The sequence below is a fragment of the Prosopis cineraria genome, unplaced genomic scaffold, assembly GCF_029017545.1.
Source record: "Prosopis cineraria cultivar Desert tree isolate PC_DT_omini unplaced genomic scaffold, ASM2901754v1 PC12, whole genome shotgun sequence".
Taxonomy (NCBI): Eukaryota; Viridiplantae; Streptophyta; class Magnoliopsida; order Fabales; family Fabaceae; genus Prosopis; species Prosopis cineraria.
Window position 1 is genome coordinate 13,190,097 of NW_026555343.1, and position 13,227 is coordinate 13,203,323.

Sequence of the window (13,227 nt, forward strand, 5' to 3'; positions counted from 1 at the left end):
ATATAAATTTGTATCAAATTAGAACTAGTAACCAATCCCAACATTGAATTATTAAAAAAAATCATATAAGCAAAAAACATGAAATATCCTTCATCATGAGACATATAATTGTCACTATAAATAAGAACCAGAATTCCAATAGTAGTAATCAATATTGACGTAATAGAAGTAAGTGAATCAATCAAGTAGCCAAACTCTAAAGAAATATCATTATTTATAGTCCATGCCATACATATTGATAGATAAAACTATTATTGATTTGATGAATAGATAGATCTATCGAAAAAATCATAACTATACTTAATAATAAAACACTAGGAAAAGCCCACATATGGCGAATATTTTTTGTTGCCATAGGAAAAGGAGAAGTCCCACTCCTATTAACATAGGAACTGGAAGTGGAATGAAGGGTATGATCCATGAAAATTGATGTGTACATTCCATGCAAAAAAAAAAAAGAAAAATGGATTCTTAATGAGTTTTGTTTCTTATTCGCCAATTTTATCTCTTTTGAAAGGGTTCAGTAAATTAAAAAAAATGAAAATCAAAGATAGTAATAGAATTATTTGTTGTCAATGAAATAAGTTTATGGATTGGGGCACTTGGATACATGAAAATAACATAGAAGTGATAATTGACATCCAAGTGTCCAATTTTCAAATAAGATATCTAATTTAATTTGAAACAAAACAATCACATCAACTAATGACTTATAAAATGAACTAGATTATACTTCTAGAAGGTGACTAATATATAAGACTGGAGGAGTATTATTTTTACATTGAGGAAGGTTCATGAACTATTAAGCATTTAAATTATATGGGTGAAAATAGGTTTGGATAAATTACATTTTGATTAAATAAGTCTCAATCTATGTGATAGATTAAAAACTTAAGCCTAACTTAAAGCTTATATAAAACATTTTCCAATGGCTTAGGCCTAAACTTATTTAAAACCTAACTTCGCTTAGAAGCCTGCCTAAAAGATGCCTTTTAAAATATGCTTTACATTGTATTAGGTTGGAAGAGAGGGAAGAAAAAAAGAAGAAAAGTTTTAATGAAATTTTCCCTTTCATTTGGGTGGAAAAATGGAAGGGATCAGAGGTTCTCCGCCTCCCAACGTTTGGTAAAACATAATGGAGGGAATTTTATTTCCCTCTCTAAATTGAAAGAATTTGGAGGAATTTCTCTCTCTCCCCCTATTCCCTCCCTCACCTTCCCTTTCCTCATTTTTCTTTCATTCAAATCTCTCCCCTCTCCTCTCCTCCATTCCAACCAAATACAAGGGTTTCAAATATGTTTTAGGACGAAGCATATATATATGCAACTTGATATACTTCCTTTGGTTCTATTTCTAAGTCATTTTTAGCATATTTCATCAAAACCAAAAAAAATCCTTAAACCTTATTAACTTTATCTTGAAATTTAATAAGTTTTCACCTTTACCCCTAATAAATATTTTAAATCTTATTATTGATATTTTTATTTAAAGCATTAAATAAGGACAGAATAGTAAAGAGAAGTATTGAAAATTAACAAGTGCCTTATAAATAGGATTAAATTTTTTCTTCTCTCTCTACCTTATAAATAGGACTAGAGGAGTACTAAGTACAATATATAGTAAATAAGAGAACTTATAAACTATAACCAAGAAATCAATTCCAATTTAAAATACTGTAACAAGATTGAAAACAATACACAATTCCAATTTAATTGAAAACATAACCAAGAAACTAGAAGTAAAAAAGAACATATAGATGAAAATCAAATGTTGAAATCCATATGTCATCCATTTAGTTACCATACAAAAGCTAATAAAAATAACATAGGCAATGAATAACATATCTAATGCTTTCAAGTTTTGATGCAAAGGAAGAACGAGAAGAAAGGGGCTAAAGAAAGTGAGGTAGTAGATTATTTCTTAATTCCCATTAAATATCATATAGTGTGTGTGTATGTGTGTTATATTATATAATAATATATGTGAAAATATGCTAGTCTAAGGTTCATAGGCTAAGTTTTGCAAAACTAAGCCCAACCAATTAACCTAACTAGACATAGCCAAAGCCTAAATCTAGCCTAACTTATTTACTAAATAGACTAGTCCAAATTTGTAGGTCAAACTATAAGTTTTTGATGTTGTTCTGCCTATTATAGAAAAGTAAATTGGTGCGAGCACTATTATAAAAATTTGAATATAAGATGCCACAAAAAATGACGGTTAAAGAAAAACACGTCATATATATATGAGAGAGGTGAGTGATGGTCAGGCAATAAATGACGAGTGTTTAAATACCCATCATTTATTCTCATTTAAAGGTAAAAAACCTTTCAATTTCTTAATTTGAAAAAAAAAAATCTTTAAGTGATGAGTGTTATTGTCTAAGAATAAATGAAAGGTGTTTAAACACCAATCATTTATTGTTTCCCATTGTTTCATTTTCTGAAAGTTAAAAAAATAAAAAAAATTGAACTTTCAATGACGGATGTTTTAAACATCCGTCATTTAAAGTGATACCAATATATGATGGGTGTTTTAAACACCCGTCATATATTAGGGAATAAATGAAGGGCATTACAATGCCTGCCATTTATTCTATTTTATTAGTTAGTTTGCTGTTCATTTTTCATTCTTGCCTATTCGTCTTCATGTCTCCTCTCTTCTCCACTTGCACACAAAATCGATAGAAATCTCTCAATCTTACTCCATTGTTGTTGTCAACTATCGTCATCCTCTACATGAAGGCACCACCACCTATGCCATCAATTGCTGTCTCGTTTTCTTCCCCTTTGAGTTTCAATCCTCTCTTCTCCAAGGTACATCGGTGTGTGATTTCTATGATTTTTCTTCATTTTCTTCCAATATCCTTAGATTTATAGGTTATGGGATTGATTTATTTAATGTTATGGATTGTTTTATTAGTTGATTTTTTCATTTAAGTTTCTGCTCATTTGTTGCCCATTTTGGTTTTGCGGGGTGCTTTGCTACTATATGTTCGAACATTGACAGAGGGGTTTAGGCAAGTTGGGATTTTAGATTTTTAGAGTTAGGTGTAGTGTGGATTTGAATTTTATTTGAGTTTATTTTTAAATTTAGTTGAAAGAATGAAATTTAGGAAAATTGGTTAATCTAAAATTGATATTGAGAAATTTTGGAAAGGACATTAAGGAAGAGGAGGCTTGGTACTTGTTTGAATTTAGATGCATGAGATGGTTGATAAAATGCTTGAGAGGAAGTTGGGATGAGGAATAAAGATTTTGAAGAGAATATTTTAATTAATAATTCAAGTACTAATTACTATTTATGTATTGATCTTTGGAATATCTATTGAATATTATTTTGAGACTTGATTTTGAGATGCACCTTAAGGTGCTTGATAAAATGGGTGCCAAAAGAACATTGAAATTTTTGTGAGATTGAGGGTGATGTAAATTTATACAAGGTTGGTTGTGTGTGTGTGTGTGTGTGTGTGACAAGGTTGGTTATGTGTGTGTGTGTGAGAGAGAGAGAGGGAGAGAGAGAGAGAGAGAAGGGTTGGATAGAAACAAAGTGTTAAATAGAGGGATATAGAGTGAGTATGGTAGAGATTAGAGGAATTGAGGCATAAATTATATTTAGTCAAAAACTTAAGTGATCATGGTGTTGTTGATATCATAAAAGATCTTATTAAACTTGAGTAAAGATTATTGAATTATTTTTTATGTTGAATAGGGTGTTTAGAAGAAAGAAGACTTGACTTTAAAGAGTGAATTTATACTTGGGAGATACTACGGGTAAGTGAATAGCACCCTGTTATTTTTCCAATAAAAGCAATCTGTTTTTAAAATATTACATTTTCATATAAATCATTTTAATAACTATGATGATTATTAAGTACTTTGTTAATTAAATCATTTTGATTTGGAAATTACAGAATGATGATGAAGGTTAATTAAATTATAGTATGTACATGTATTTTCTTTAAGAAATATACTTTCAAGATTGATGAAGGCATCTTTTTTTTTGTTAATTAAATCATTTTGGTTTTGAAAATTATAGAATGATGATGAAGGTTAATTAAATTATAGTATGTGCATGTATTTTCTTTAAGAAATATACTTTCAAGATTGATGAAGGCATCTTTATTTATTTTGCTCTAGAAATTCTTCATTATTCAACTAAAACAAGCTTGTACATTAGCTATGAAATATTATTCTAGCAAGCTTTGAGATTTGAAACAATTCATGCGAGTTTGGCATTGTGAATAAAATTTATTTTAGTAATGATTATTTTTTTCTCTCACATGTTTGAAATATGACTTCTAAGAGGACTCTATACAGAAAAATTGGTTGCTAACAGTAGTCTCGTTAGCCCTTGGCTCGCCATGATTAATGAATAGCTAGTTTGATTTTGTGAGCTCTGTTTTCATGTTTGCTATTCGTGGACTGTGTGTTTGTGTTTGTTTCATAGCTTCAAGTCGCATTTGGTTAGCATTACTCTTGTGGACTATGTGTGCGTGTTTGTTTCGCGGCTTCAAGCCGCGTTTGGTTAGCATTACCCTCATGAACTGTGTGTCCACGTTTATTTTTATAGCATAAACCGCGTTTGGTTATTTACCCTTTTGGACTATGTGTCCACGTTTATTACCTGTTCTGTTAAGTCCTTAAATTCTAAAGTTTTAATCTACTTGTGCACTTGAAATTTCAATGATTTTAGTTAACAAGTATACCACTTCTATTTATGTATAATCAATTATTTTCTTAAGTATAATTAAAATCACGTAATTTTAGTTTAGTCTCATCTTTATGGTTATGATTATGATTTCAAAATCAAGTTTTTTTAAGAATTTGTAACAGCCCTTTGGGTCACCACACCTCCCCGAGGTCTTTTCCCAGCGTTGGACACTCTCCCCCTAGGACCCACAACAGGGCGACCCCACCCCTTACGGTGAGCATCAGGAGACAAAAGCTTTCCCACAGTAGTATGCAGGATTATTCCCCTTACGGAGAGCCTCCCCAAGTTCGATCCTCCAACCTCTCATACATAACAAAGTTGAGGCTGAACCTGGTACCATTGAGTCAAATTAGCCCAGTGGTACCAGGTTCAGCCTCAACTTTGTTATGTAGGAGAGGTTGGAGGATCGAACCTGAGGAGGCTCTCCGCAAGGGGAATAATCCTGCACATTACTGCGGGGAAGCCTTTGTCTCCTGATGCTCACCGTAAGGGGTGGGGTCGACTTATTGTAAGGCCTGGGGGAGAGTGTCCAGGGCCGCAAAAGACCTCGGGTGGGCGGGGTAAGCGGAGGGCTATTACAGAATTATTCTCGTTTCAATTATTTTACATCATTCTTGAATTTATTTATTTATTTATCTTTCTTTAAAATTTATTTATTAGGGATGCTATTCACTGAAAAAATATTTTTGGTCCCAGATTCATTAGTTGACGATGAACCTCCTGCCAATCATTAAAAGGCTTGCTACTGTACTGGGTGAATATTTATTTTAAGAATGTCTCTTCTTTTGACGTATATTTTCAATTATGTGTTTTATGTTGAGACAATAATTTAGATTCTCCACATTAACTATAGATGTAATTTTGGATTGTAAATTTATATAGATTGTCTGTTGTGGAGGAGCAAAGTCCCATATTATTAATTTATCTATAAATAGTTATTGTAGAGATTCGAGGTGTCCTATTTACAAAAGAAGTTCTACAGAAATCTCTGCATCGAGTTTAGTGTCTTTTGTTTACATGAAAAAAATGTTACTATAATTTCCAACCCTATTCCAAATGAATTAAGATGTTAAATTAGAATTTTCTTGCTTAAGGTTTAAGGGATATATGTTTGTGTATATATCTTATGCCAGTCACGTCTAATTTGGGGCATGAAATAAAGCATTCAGTTTTCAAACAAAAAAAAAACCACTGAACCTAATTGAGAACCAAATGAATTGGAAACCAGCTCTTGGTATGGTGTAACTCTCAAAAACCAACATGTTAGAGCTCGTAATTGTTTGCTCAAATATACAATTTAATTCAGCAAAAGGGAGCCTTTATATCCTCTCTGTATGAAAATCATGTGAATTCAACTACGTACAGATTAGATAATTTTTACGCGTCACTCCCACAAATTAAAGTGATTGGAATGTTAGTTATGTCCTCTCATTTGGTCGGTGAAAATAACATTTCCAAGAAGACGACTTTGAAATGATCCCACGAAAGAAATATAATAGAATCTTTTTTTCACTACAAATTTTATCCCAGCCTGCCACGGTGGGGATAGTAGTATCATTTTTTTTTTTTATTTAAAATCTTCAAAATACTCCTAATACTTCCAAACCATAAGCCCTAGCAGAGCTCCTTATGTTTCCTTCGCTCACTCTTTTTTTTCCTCATCTTCTCTACATCAGTTCATGTTTTTATTTCTGCAAAAAAATGGCCATGCGCCATGACAGATCATCCACAAGCTGCAGCATATGGCACAAACCTTACCTTTCTGATTTTCTCCCTCTTTCATATCTGGGTGACCCGACTTCACTTTGGACCTGTATTTAAGGCTAAAATTACCCGTCAGACGTCTCTGGCCACACAACTCATTTAATAAACTCAATTACTCTAATCAAGCTTAGTTAATCATGTTTAATTTTGAGGATGTTATAGCCTCTACCCAGGAACCGACCTATGTTTCAAACCAGTCAACCCTCCAAAGCTAGTAAAAAGTGAACCGATCAATAACAACATAGAATAGGTGAAAACTGGTGAAAAACTTGTAAGAACCGACTTCCATATTTTTTTAAAAAAAAATCTTAATAACCTAAATTTGTGTTATGCTGTATGTTTACTTGTTTTGGGATGGTTTTTCTTTAGTGTTATACATATTTTTGATAATATGTTGGTCAAAAAAAGAAAATACATTGTTAATTTTAGTTAATGATAAAAAGCTTATGTTGGCTTGATTAGACAATTATTGTGACATAATTGATGATTTTGATCATTTATAATTGAAATAAATAGTTTTGTTATAATGTTGGTGCAGCGCTAACTATAAATTTGATATTTATGATGAAAATATAATTAAATAGTGTCTAAAATATATATTTTTTATGCTTAACCTTTAAATTTTATTATTTAAATTTAGACAAGTTGAATCACAGTCTGATTACGATTTAATGAACCAGTACCCTAATCAGTTCAATACCTGATCCAATTCTGACAATATTGGTCTCTACATAAACCTTTTTTCTCTTGATGTAGAGAGAAAATTACTTTCAAACATTATTGTGCTTAATTGCCTTATTATAATTCATAATCACAAAGAAGACTTGTCCGTTAGTGGAAAAATTCTCTGTTCTCTCTCGGCGTTTCCCCCTTCTTTGGTTCTCTTTCCAGCAATATTCCTTGATCTTGGAACTTTTCAAAGTAACATTATGTATTGTCATCTGCTTTGTGGAAATTTTGCTTATGTTCATATTACTTTTATTATTCTATACAAAATGATGAGGTTTGATGAGAAATATGTGGAACAGAAGCAAGTGGAGCAAAGACATTGACTAGATAAAAGATAGGACAAAAAAATGTGTGGAATTTTGATATTTGAAAAGGAAAAAAGACAAAGTGCAAGTCCTAACATGGGGTTTGGTAATTGTTTGCCCTAATAGACAATTTAATGATAATTTGACCATGATACTATAACAAAAAAAAATTATTTATGAATATGCTATACTTTTAAAAATATTTCTCCAAATACTACAAATTTTAAAACATGGCTTCAATGACACCGAGTTTCAATTATTTTTTCTATGCAACAATACAGAACTTGGCTCCTATTATCCCAAGTTCTATGCGAATTTTTGTTTTCAAAAAAGTATAGAACTTGGCTTCTATCAAGCAAATTCTATACTTATATTTAAAAAATAAAAAAATTGATGTGACATGTGTGGCGGATTATGTCTACTATGACTCCATCTCAATATATAATTGTACTCCATAATTTCTCTTCCCTTCTTCCCTTGTCACTAAAACCGGTAATTTGGGCCAAGACCGATGGGTTAACTTGAACCCACCTGAAAAAATTCAGGGCCAATCTTACAAGAAAGATAGCTTTTCTATGTTCTTGCTTATTAGCCCAAATGCCTGGATAAAAAAAATTATTTTTAAAATATATAAAATATAACTAAATATTAATTAATTATTGAAGTGTTACATTATTTTATACTAAAATATTATATATTTGAGTCTTACACATCATTTAAGGATATATCAAAAATATATTTTATATTTTTTAAAAAAAAAATATTATTAATTACACCCATAATTAAAAGTATTATTCTATTTTTATTTATAAATCACTCCTAACATTTTCATCAAAATGAAAAAAAAACTTACAAATCTCATTAATTTTAAGACAATTAATTAATATTTAATTATGTTTATTGTTCGTATATTTGGACGAAATACCTTAACTGTCTTAAATTTTATTGTTGGGGTGTTTGGGCGAAATACCTTAATTCAGCAGAAAGGAGCGTTTATATCCTTACTGTATAAATGCAAATCACGTGAATTCAACTACGTGCGGATTAGACAATTTTTACGCGTCACTTACACAAAGTGACTGGAATATTAGTTATGTTCTCTAATTCGTTGGTGAAAATAACATCTCCAAGAAGGCGACTTTGAAATGATCCTACGAAAGAAATATAATAGAATCTTTTTTTCAATACTTAGTTTATTCCAGCCTGTCGCGGTGGGGATAATAGTATCATGTTTTTTGTTCAATCAGTCAAGTTGATCCTTCGAACGGGTTGAAAATGAACAGATAAAGACAATATGATAATATGACAGATGAACAGAGACTTTGAAAATAATGTATCAAAAGTAAAGTGTTGTTGACACTGTGTCTCTCAGAATGAGCACATATTGTCTCCTGGAAAATGCATTAACTTTCTGTGAAAATTCAAAATAGGTAATGCATTTGTAGCAATTAAAGTGTAGGCCATAATTACTAGTGGGTTCTTTAATTCTACAAATTTTATCGATGAAAAGACGTTGATTACACATAGAACTACGTTATGGACCATGTCGGTGCAAGCTATTGACTAGAGACGTCAATGGTACGTTCCGTGTTGGAATTTTTTTTTTCCCCACATTGAAGAAGGTTCATGAATGATTAAGCATTTAAATTATATGGGATGAAAGGTTTTGACTAAATAAGTCACAGTCTGTATGAAAGATTAAAAACTTGAGCTAGTTTGAAGTGTATATAAGACATTTTTCAATGGCCTAAACCTAAATCTATTTAAAACTTAGCTTGGCCTCTTAAATATGCTTTCTAGTTCTACTATATTTGATTGGAAGAGAGCAAGACGATGAAAAGAAAAGTTTTAATAAAATTTTTCTTGTCATTTGGATGGAAAAAATGGAGGCGATTGAAGGGTCTCCGCATCCCCATGTTCAGTAAAAACATAATGGAGGAAATTTGCTCTCCTCTCTAAATTGAGAGAATTTGGAGGGATTCCTCGCTCCCCCCTTCCCCTCCATCACCTCTCCTTCTCTCATCTTTCTTCTATTAAAATTTCTTCCTCTCCTATCCTCCATTCCAACAAAATATAAAGATTTTAAATATATTTTAGCACAAAGCATTTATATATACAACTTGATTTACCAACTATAATATATAGTAAGTAAGAGAACTTATCAACTATAATACAATATAATAACAACATTAAAATTAATATACAAGTCCAATTTAATTGAAAACATAGTTAAGAAACTTGAAGTAAAAAATAACATAGGCAAATAAGAACATGTTCAGTGCTTTTAAGTTCCGATATAGAGAAAGAACAAGAAGAAAGGGCCTGAAAAAAAGTGGGTGTAGTATATTATTTCTTAATTCCTAAATTAAATATTATATATATTATATATTATAGTTATTAATATTATTAATTCTATATTCGTCTTTGTATTTGAGAATCATACATGGAAAGCAGTTGGAGTTTTATATTCATTACTGTTTCCGGTCCTTAACATAGAATTATTTTAACATAATCCAAAGCTACCATTTTATTTAGAATAAAATACTCTAACCACTCTTCTATTTTGCCTTAATTATACAGATCTCTTCTTTATTTTGAAAACGTATAACTTAGTCCAATCTATTAATTCTGTTAGGAATCTTCTAAAAAGATTCCAAAACTTATTATTAAATTAAAATTTTATTTCAACAAATTTTATTTATTAATTTACCCCTCACCCTAATAAAATCCTAAATTATATTATTTTGATAGTTACATAATTTCATTGTAAAAAACATGTTTGAAAATTTTAAATTTAAATTATTTATATAATCTCCCAAACTTACATCATTTATGTTGTGTGATGAACAAAAAGTTATACTATATTTTTTAGTTGTATACAAAAAATATTTTTTAGGCAAATATAGATTTTTAGAAAATTTTTATGTTAAAGAGGGATATTTTAGTTAAATTAAAAGTTTATAAGTCAAACTTAACAGTTAATTAATTATTGGATAGATAGAAATGAAATCTCAAATATACAATAGAGGTTTTATGTACTCCCTTCAAAAAAAATATAAGGTATTTTTAATCGAATTTCACCTCTCAATAAAATAGTTAATTATCTTTAAATTAACATCATATTTTCATATTTACTCATATTTAATGGATATTTTACCTTAAAATAAATATAAAGTAATTTATTTATTATGGGCACTTTAAAAATATAATGATTACACCTTAAAACATAATAATGATATTTTGCAAAAACTATTTTTTCAAAACATACTATAAATTTTCAAAATAACCATTACAACACTTAATAATTGTGCTATAATATCATTTCAATTTCAGTGTAGGTTAGATTAGCGGCTTTTTTAGTGGCAGGGTTATGCAAATTTCATATACATCTTATACTTTTTCCAGTAGTCTTGTTTTTAAGGTTCCAACACTAATTTAATTCAAGAATGCAAAGGTGAATTTCAAAGTGAGTTTGCAGCAGGGTACACAAATTTCATCCGCACTTGCGGTAGGGAGTTGTACAAATTGTTGGAAACTAAAAATAACACTACTAAAAATATATAATATAGATATAAATTTGCGAACTGTCCACTTCTGAAAAGCAATTTCTCCTGGGAAATTCACCTATTCAGACTAATTCAATTTCCATTTTAAAAAAAAAATTGGTAAAAGAATGGTTAATGACCCATGGTACATAATATCTAAGCATGACTAACAAAAAGTAATGTTCATGTAATTCGAGGCTTGCTCATCTTAACAAAGGTCCTGACTGGTCCAAGGATTTGATTTGAATTAGTTAGGGCATAGCTTTTGGAATTTCCTTTTAACAACTTATGAAAACTGATTTTATTTTTAAAATAAATTGTTTATCGGTATTAGAAAGATTCTTAATATTCCAATCAGTTTGTGGGGTGATCTTAACAGAAGCCTGATGACTGGTCCAAGGGACATGAGTTTGCAAAGCTATATAAAGCTTCCTTATGCTGAATTAAATTGCACTTGGGAAACAATTACCAGCTTTAACATCTTGGTTCGCATTGAGAAATTTAAATCATATCAATTCACATGGCAGCGTATGATTCCAGCCAGAGGGAGCGATGCAACGAAAAGGTGCGTCAGCTCATGAACAGGCAGTTCAGTACATCAATCGATCATCGGAGATTTTGTCACGAGAATGAAGACATTTTGGATTACGAGCTGTACAAGGTTGTTCGTGATCGGAATACAGATGTAGATACCTTTGTCGATGAATTAGAGAAGGTATGTACACAAAACCAATTTCATGTATCCATCATCTTCAATCATGTTGCTCCCGCAGGTGATTCGTTGCTCCATGTTTCTGCTGAATTCTGGAAACCAGAAGTTGTAGAGCTGATTGCTCAACACTTTCCTGTGCTTTTGAATAAGAGAAACAGGAAAGGTGACAGTCCACTCCATGTTGCTGCCAGGGCTAATAACATTGAAGCAATGAATGTCATTCTGTCCAAATGTAAAGAGCTCAGGTCTATCTGGGTTGATTGAATTGACTGATATAGGGCAATTTGTAACATCAGAGAATAACTATGGGAACACAGCTTTGCACGAAGCAGTTCTGTCCAAGCATCTTGAGGGAGTTAATAATGTCCTTTTAAGTGATGAACACACTCCTACAGATCAGCAGGCTCCTATTGGACTTGGAACTCCAAGCATGGTTGTAAATCACCAATGTATTTGGAGTCCTGACGGAGAAATGAGGTAGTTCTTGAGCGTCTCTTGCAAATTCCATTCAGCTCAGTCAACGACATTTCAAATGGAGACTCTCCACTTCATGCCACCTCGTCAAAACGAAAACCTGGTTTGCGTGTATTTTACTAATTAATTAATTAATTAGCCTAGTGCTTTTGTGTTTGTTTTCTCTTTCATTCACCTTTTATATGTATATGCTTGTTTTTGAAGGTGCAGATCTATTGAAAAGGATAGTGAATATGATAGAAGAGCTAAGGTATCAGAGAGATGAGAAGGGCAACACCCCCCTTCATCATGATGCCGCAAACGCTGGTTATGTGGAAGGTGTTGGTATAATGTTTAGAAAGTCTAAGAATCGCTTTTCAACGAAACCAAGGGCAATCTTCTAATTCACCTTGCCTGCAAAATGGGTCATGTTAAGGTGGTCAAAAAATTTCTTGAACTAGAATGGTTTGAGGTTGGACTTTTGCTCAGTAATAAGGTCGTAACATTTCACATGGCGGCAATGTGTGGATAAAACAGATAGTAAAATACTTATTGGGAAACCAAAGATCCGTCCTGAAACTGTGAAATGAGAGAGACCATAATGGAGATACCCCACTGCATTTGGCTATAGCAAAATTGTGTCTTTGGTCTCTATACCATTTATCACAAGACAAAAAATCATTGTGAACCTTGAGAATAACTAGGTTTAATAGCTCGAGATATTGTCCAGAAGAAGTGTAAAATTTCCAAGACATATCGTGAAGTACTAAGATCAATAAGCATCTATCAACTATTTCTTCTATTTTCTCAAGTTTTTAGAAGTATATTTATAGATCTTTATGATTGGATATGCAATTAATTGGATTTAAGATTTTTATTTTATTACAATGATTTTAGGATTTGATTTAAATAAATGTAATCTTTTAGATTACTAGGTTATGTTTTAAATTATTTTAGAATATTGCATTTAATTATTAGGGTTTGTAAAATATTATGCTTTTAATAC

At 31.2% G+C, this 13,227-nt stretch overlaps 2 protein-coding genes across 2 annotated transcripts in view; one reads left to right on the plus strand and one right to left on the minus strand.

Moving 5' to 3' along the window:
* The first annotated feature begins 11,576 nt into the window (after positions 1-11,576).
* Positions 11,577-12,625, plus strand: LOC129289122 (uncharacterized). Its single transcript, XM_054925932.1, has 3 exons — positions 11,577-12,000; positions 12,047-12,217; positions 12,447-12,625. Exons 1-3 carry the CDS (start codon positions 11,577-11,579, stop codon positions 12,623-12,625), a joined length of 774 nt encoding a protein of 257 aa, XP_054781907.1.
* Position 12,626: 1 nt separating this feature from the next.
* The window catches only part of LOC129289123 (uncharacterized), a 1,294-nt gene continuing 693 nt past the window's right edge, over positions 12,627-13,227 (minus strand). The window contains exon 3 of the mRNA XM_054925933.1: positions 12,627-12,635. Within this exon, the coding sequence (XP_054781908.1) occupies positions 12,627-12,635 (9 nt within the window). The remainder of the gene's footprint in view (positions 12,636-13,227) is intronic.

Coding starts and splice junctions, on each gene's coding strand:
- LOC129289122 (XM_054925932.1), top strand. CDS start 11,577: ATGGCAGCGTATGATTCCAGCCAGAGGGAGCGATGCAACGAAAAGGTG. Junction 12,001..12,046: donor GAATGTCATTCTGTCCAAAT/GTAAAGAGCTCA, acceptor TGACTGATATAG/GGCAATTTGTAACATCAGAG. Junction 12,218..12,446: donor CATGGTTGTAAATCACCAAT/GTATTTGGAGTC, acceptor TTGTTTTTGAAG/GTGCAGATCTATTGAAAAGG.